We start from the raw sequence: 7,624 nt of genomic DNA, 5'->3' as shown, positions 1-7,624 counted from the left end.
GAATTTGTAATCATTGTATACAAATTAAATGAAATTATTCAGCTCAGCTTTAGGGCGCTGTGACTATAGCAGTACAACATTATTCTATTTTATTCCATCTTCGTTGGTCATCGCTTCTTATAAGACAAATTAGGACCAGCTCTTTCAATTTGTTTTGTTAGTATAGAATGGGTGAGACTTTTGTAAAGTGTAGAAAAGTCAAATGTTTGAACACTATATAGATCAATCTAATTAAAATATTTGATTACGTTAAATACTGCTCATATGTATGCAGTATAACGTAATCAGAGATATATTTCAACTAGATTGTTTGATTATTGATATTCAAAGTGGATGAAGTATGTCATATATCACAGAAGCAGGGGGTCGAAATCCGCTGATTAATAGGTTAACAAAGCATTGCTGACTCAAATGTGCAGACTATTCTAAAATGGTTTGGCTGATTTATACATTTAATTATATAGAATTGGTGTCAATCCATATTCAAACAACAACATATTATATATTTTTGAATATAACAGTTTTTTTTATATATATAGTCTTAAGTTATATATATATATATACAATTTACATTGATCTTAATAGTTATAACTTTGGTTTTTTTTTGTCGCTAGGAATGATATATTTTGTTCATACATAAAAACTGTAAATCAAGTTTGCACATCGAGATTGATAGTACATTACACTGCGGCTGAATGGCCTCGAACAATCTAGCTCACATTTGACTAACGGTATGCGGATTTACAATTTTTTGCTTTTATTCAACGTGCTCTTAATTCTATTGAAAGTTCAAATTTCGAACCCTTAATTTCGGATCAAACTATCTTTTCAATTGTTTAATTGGTCTGACTCTCGTCTAAAATATGTTGAAGGCCGTACCTTGACCTATAAATATTTACTTTTATAAATTGCTACTTGGATGGAGAGTTGTCTCATTGGCACTTATACCACATCTTCCTATATCTATATGATATAGTTGCCACTGAACGTTGAGAAGCGCATACTTTTTTTATTCAGCAATATTAACCGTATAATAATTATACAAAGTTAGTTATACCCCCTTCACATACACGAATGTGTCTTACGATTCCTTACGAATGTTGTTTGTTTTATCAAATGCAAGCATTCGCAAGCAATCGTAAACCACTCGCAAGCAATCGTAAATCACTCGCAAGCAATCGTAAACCACTCTTAAACAAATCGTAGACATTCGCAGACAATCGTATCGATTCGTAAAACTATTTGGAAATTTTTGGACATGCCAAAAATTTTACACGAATGTCCACGAATCATTTCATTCGTAAAGAGCTCGCAAATCACTCGCAACAATTCGTTAATGCATCGTTAACCGATCGCAACAACTCGTAAATCATTCGCAAGAAATCGTGAACAGTTTGATTTAAGAATGTTTAACGATTCATTTACGAATAGTTGCGAGCAGTTTACGATCGCTTTGCGATGGATTAACGAATTGATACGAATTCACGCGAGTGCTTTACGAATATATCCGATTGCTTTACGAATGTATACGAATACTTTGCGACTGCTTTGCGAGTGCTTTGCGAATGTTTTACAAATAGGAATATTTAACAAATGATTTGACGATAAAATTGGGGTTTTGTTTTTATTCTAAAAGATTTAGGAAAATCTTGAATAGAGAACCTTTAAATGTATAACTATTTGTAGATTGTAGAAAATTTGTAGCTTTTTTTGAGAATGAAAAGAAACAGGTTAATCCACATTTGTTTATGTTGTTTATTTTAGGAACCAAAATTTTTAAACAAAACCAATAAAAAATGACATCGCTGAAAAGTGTTATATGCAAACGGAATCTTTTGCCATTACTTGGCGCCTGTGCCCTTTTCAATGTACATTTAGTTGTAAATCAAATTCGAACACACTAAGGAGCAATCAATAATCATAAACCACAAAGAAGACAATGCCATGGCAAATACACAACAGGCAACACAAATAACAACATAACAAAAACTAAAAACAAAGCAACATGGACCCCAAACAAAAACAAAATGTGGTGAACTCAAGTACCCTGGAAGGGTTAGCAGCTCCTGCTTCAAGTGTGACAACCGTCGTTTAGCTTAAATGTCAAAATCATTCTGAAACTCATTTATTGATGCTTATCAAAGTTTGTGTTTAAACTCAACCTATTCTTTTTTGCGCGTGTTGGGTCGTTGCCTCTTTGACACATTCCCCGTCTTCACTCATATTCTATCCCTTAAATACCATTCCAAGTACTAGTATTGCAACAAATTTGTATTATAAAGTGTATGTCAAACAAAGTTGGAGTGAATTATTCATTATGATAGAACCTCATTCTGAGATTTTTTATAGTCCTATCTATATCTAAATTTTTATTTTTAAACATTACATCAATTAACACAATACTGATGCATTCAAAACAATCAATGTTTCTGAACCAGTCAAATCATGTTCTCTTGCCAATCTACGGCGCCTGCTTCCGAGTTGAAGTAATTTTTAAGATAGTTCCTTTGATCAATTCCAGCAGCGTTACCAAAATTTCTCTGATACCCTGGGTCTCCGTCGGTAAGTTGCGCACCTTGTCGCCATTGTCCCTCTATTAAATTATGATTGTTGTCTTCTTCGTCAGCAAACAGTTGTAGATCAGCACGTTTCCTTATCCGAAGTAAGTTATGAAGAGTAGTACAAGACAGTACGATTAAATCTACTGTTTCTGGCAGTTGTTGCATAGTTCCAATCAAAATCTGAAATCTCATGGCAAGAATGCCAAAAGCATTCTCCACAATTCTACGTGCACGGGACAACCTATAGTTAAAGATGCGCTCATCGTGGTCTAAACGTTTTCTTGAATAGGGTTTCATCATCCATGATCGGAGAGGAAATGCGTCATCGCCAATAAGAAAATAAGGAATATCTGTTTCACCATTTGGAAGAGGGGAGGGAGGCGGAAGATCCAAAGTTCCATCTTCTAACATTGGTCGTAGTTCCGAGTCCCTAAATATCTGGCTATCAGATGCACTTCCGTATGAGCCCACACTCAGCCAAATAAACTTATAATCTGCATCAACTAGAGCCATCATCACTGTAGAGAAGAAATGTTTGTAGTTAAAAAATAACGACCCCGAGTTAGGCGGTTTTCTTATTCTAATGTGCTTCCCATCCAAAGCACCACAAGCGTGTGGGAGGTTCCATATTCTTTCAAAGTCAGATGCTATACGCATCCAATCTTCCGTCGTAATCTCATCCGGCATGACTTCATCTTTGTATGCTAAGTAAATTGCTTCGCAGACTTTAGGCACAAAGAGTGATATGGAGTTCCGGGCAACACGAAAGGCATACATAAGATCAGCATACGTGGAACCGGTAGCCAAATGTCTGAGTGTAACGGCTAACTTCAGTCCTGGTTCAAGTGGTTCCCTGTAACGAGAAATATTTATCTAAACTTACAATGCAATTAAAAGAATATTTTTTGTCGCATAAAAGGTAAACTGGAAATGTGTCATACATTAGAATAACAAAAGACAAGACAGTTTAATATACCCACTTCCATATGAATACGAACGTTATTTGGGGCGTTACTAACACGTACTTTGTTCACTTTGTATTAAATTGAATTATTTAGAAGCAAAGTGCTTAAGGAAAATTTTTTAAAAGATTGTTTTGCTGACCTTTTTACTTAGATATGAATTTCTGAAAAAACAGTTAGTATGGTTTTCTAAACTGACTATATCATGCGGAAAATCCAAGCCTCGTCCTTCGGCACCGTCGGATATTCATATGATATAGTCAGCATACAAAATAAAACTAACTATTATTCTTAATGTACATTTCTGTTTTATTTTGCTTGAAAATTGAAGTACTTACCTGAAAGAGGTAGAGCTTTTTCTGATTGCAGGGGTAATTCTGTCAAGTATCTCCCCAAACAAGTCGGCATCAACTCTTAAAAAGTTTCTGTAACCAGACGCATCTTCCCGGTTAAGCTCATGCAGGAGTTGGTCATATTGTCCAAACAAAGTTCTTCTGATGAGCCATGGCCTGCACCAAAATCTACGTTGAGTCCGCCTCCTCCTCCTCCTAAAATAAAGAGGAAACAGTTGTTGATTTTCTTCCTCTGCCCTCTGTGCCAGTGGAAGAAGAAGTCGAAGGAAGTTATGGAAGAGTAATAATTTATTTCTCTCGTAAGACATGTCTTGTTACTCCGAATGTTTACATGGATAATAAATGAGACTGTATGGCCTACTATCTATATGAGTGCATGCATTTCCCATTGCAAAAAAAATAAACATTCGTAAAACACTCGTAACTCAATCGCAAATGTTCGTGGGCTATCGTAAACTATTCGTTAACCAATCGTAAAAACTTGGATCAGATCGTTACCATTCGTATTGTGCTCGCAAAACACTCGTATGCATTCGTTAATTGCTCGTATCTATTCGCAATGAATCGTCTACTGTTATCGTAAAAGCATCGCATTCATTCTTAGTAAATCGTAACCAATCGTAAAGCACTCGCAAATCACTCGTAAAAGTGGTTTATTCGCAAAAGATTCGTTAAAGTTTAACGAATCTTGTAAATTTTGGTGATTCGTTAGCATTCGTAAGAAACATTCGTGTATGTGAAGGGGGTATTATTACTGATCTTCAGTCTGATACTACAGACAAACGGTGAAGACGGCTGCATCGACAAAAGGAGTGTCTCCTGCTTTTCGTCCATAATGAAAACCCGTAATATATATATGTATGTCACAATGGGAATATGCTATAATGTATGTTCCTTGGTTGTTTTTTTAGCTCACCTGGCCCGAAGGGCCAAGTGAGCTTTTCTCATCACTTTGCGTCCGGCGTCTGTCGTCGTCCGTCGTCGTCCTGCGTTAACTTTTACAAAAATCTTCTCCTCTGAAACTACTAGGCCAAATTAAACCAAACTTGGCCACAATCATCATTGGGGTATCTAGTTTAAAAATTGTGTCCGGTGACCCGGTCAACCAACCAAGATGGCCGCCATGGCTAAAAATAGAACATAGGGGTAAAATGCAGTTTTTGGCTTATAACTCAAAAACCAAAGCATTTAGAGCAATTCTGACATGGGGTAAAATTGTTTATCAGGTCAAGATCTATCTGCCCTGAAAATTTCAGATGAATCGAACAACCTGTTGTTGGGTTGCTACCCCTAAATTGGTAATTTTAAGGAAATTTTGCTGTTTTTGGTTATTATCTTGAAAAATATTATAGATAGAGATAAACTGTAAACAGCCATTATGTTCAGCAAAATAAGATTTACAAATAAGTCAACATTACCGAAATGGTCAAATGACCCCTTTAGGAGTTATTGCCCTTTATAGTCAATTTTTAACCATTTTTCGTAAATCTTAGTTATCTTTTACAAAAATCTTCTCCTCTGAAACTACTGCGCCATATTAAACCAAACTTGGCCACAATCATCATTGGGGTATCTAGTTTAAAAATTGTGTCCGGTGACCCGGTCAACCTACCAAGATGGCCGCCATGGCTAAAAATAGAACATAGGGGTAAAATGCAGTTTTTGGCTTATAACTCAAAAACCAAAGCATTTAGAGCAATTCTGACATGGGGTAAAATTGTTTATCAGGTCAAGATCTATCTGCCCTGAAAATTTCAGATGAATCGAACAACCTGTTGTTGGGTTGCTACCCCTAAATTGGTAATTTTAAGGAAATTTTGCTGTTTTTGGTTATTATCTTGAAAAATATTATAGATAGAGATAAACTGTAAACAGCAATAATGTTCAGCAAAATAAGATTTACAAATAAGTCAACATTACCGAAATGGTCAAATGACCCCTTTAGGAGTTATTGCCCTTTATAGTCAATTTTTAACCATTTTTCGTAAATCTTAGTTATCTTTTACAAAAATCTTCTCCTCTGAAACTACTGCGCCATATTAAACCAAACTTGGCAACAATCATCATTGGGGTATCTAGTTTAAAAATTGTGTCCGTTGACCTGGTCAACCTACCAATATGGCTGCCATGGCTAAAAATAGAACATGGGATAAAATGCAGTTTTTGGCTTATAACTCAAAAACAAAAGCATTAAGAGCAAAACTGACATGGGTTAAATTGTTTATCAGGTCAAGATCTATCTGCCCTGAAAATTTCAGACGAATCGATAGTCAATTTTTAACAATTTTCATAAAATTTGTAAATTTTTACTAACACTTTTAACTGAAACTACTGGGCCAATCATTATAGATGGGGATATATGTACGCAGCAAGAATGTTCAGTAAAGTTAGATCTACAAACATATCACCATCACCAAAACACAATTTTGTCACGAATCCATATATTCACATATACAAATGTACCAAGGTGAGCGACACAGGCTCTTTAGAGCCTCTAGTTTTTTTTTGTGGGAAATCTGAATCCAAATTAACATCTGGCATTTATTTGGCTTTTTAACTATTTTGATCTGAGCGTCACTGATGAGTCGTATGTAGACGAAACGCGCGTCTGGCGTATACAATTATAATCCTGGTACTTTTGATAACTATTTGATTATAATGATCATGATGATACTGAACTGTCAATTCTTACCACAACACTCTTTGTCCATTTAAATCTGAATAAAGTGTTATGTCAGATCTTGAAATAATGAGGGAGACTATAGTTCAATGAAAAAAGACTCAATTGTACGCTGTCTGTGACCAACTATAATTGATACAAATTCAGAATACATACACATGAGAAGACAGCACACATAATCTATGACCAAATAAAAATTGATACCACTTCTAAATTTACATACATGAACAGAGTAAATCAAATCAAACCAAATCAAATCAAATCAAATCAAATCAAATCAAAGTTTTATTTATTGTCGATACATATTAAACAAAGTAACCGACAAGCTCTAGTGAGTGAGCTTTTAAAATCGACATTATAATAAATTACACACAAAGCATATTTAAGACCACATATTAAGACAAACATACATACATTACAGCAGGATATTAAAAGAACATACATGACATAAGCAAATAAAATAATACTGTTCATGCAGATAAAAATATAAAATCATAGCTAGCTAATTTAGTATTTAAAAAAGGGGGAGCAAAGCCATATGAGCAGACAGCACGTAATATGTGACAAAATATAAATTGATACCAATTCTAAACACACACTTATATGAGCAGACAGCACGTAATATGTGACCAAACATAAATTGATACCAATTATAAACACACACATGAGCAGAAAGCACGTAATATGTGACCAAATATAAATTGATACTTCATTTTTTGTACATAAGTAAGGCCGTCAGTTTTCTCGTTTGAATTGTTTTACATTGTCATTTTGGGACCTTTTATAGCTGACTATGCGATATAGGCTTTGCTTATGGTTGAAGGCCGTACGATGACCTATAGTTGTTTATTTCTGTGTCATTTTGGTCTCTTGTGATGAGTTGTTTCATTGGCAATCATACCACATCTTCTTTTTTTTTTTATATTTCTTCTAAATACACACATAAACAGACAGCACGTAATATGTGACCAAATATAAATTGATACCAATTCTATAAACACACACATGAGCAGACATCATGTAATATGTGACCAAATATATATTAATATCAATTCTAAATACACACAT

The 7,624-nt window shown here is 34.7% G+C and overlaps 1 protein-coding gene across 1 annotated transcript; it reads right to left on the bottom strand.

Annotated features, from left to right (window-relative positions):
* Positions 1-2,298: 2,298 nt before the first annotated feature.
* Positions 2,299-4,285, bottom strand: LOC139521249 (uncharacterized). The gene is made up of 2 exons (XM_071314714.1): positions 3,862-4,285; positions 2,299-3,414 (listed from the first exon to the last, which is right to left on the bottom strand). The coding sequence occupies exons 1-2, from the start codon at positions 4,182-4,184 to the stop codon at positions 2,439-2,441; spliced, it is 1,299 nt and encodes a 432-aa protein (XP_071170815.1). The 5' UTR covers positions 4,185-4,285; the 3' UTR covers positions 2,299-2,438.
* Between the last annotated feature and the right edge of the window lie 3,339 nt (positions 4,286-7,624).

Source organism: Mytilus edulis, chromosome 4 (genome assembly GCF_963676685.1).
Source record: "Mytilus edulis chromosome 4, xbMytEdul2.2, whole genome shotgun sequence".
Taxonomy (NCBI): Eukaryota; Metazoa; Mollusca; class Bivalvia; order Mytilida; family Mytilidae; genus Mytilus; species Mytilus edulis.
The sequence above is the reverse complement of the archived record's forward strand: the minus strand, read 5'-3'. Positions and strand labels throughout refer to the sequence as shown.

What these genes read in the sequence shown, in the direction of transcription:
- LOC139521249 (XM_071314714.1), bottom strand. Translation starts at nt 4,184, where the DNA reads ATGTCTTACGAGAGAAATAAATTATTACTCTTCCATAACTTCCTTCGA. An exon ending in AAAAGCTCTACCTCTTTCAG is followed by an intron (nt 3,415 to 3,861) that starts GTAAGTACTTCA and finishes TTCTCGTTACAG; the next exon opens with GGAACCACTTGAACCAGGAC.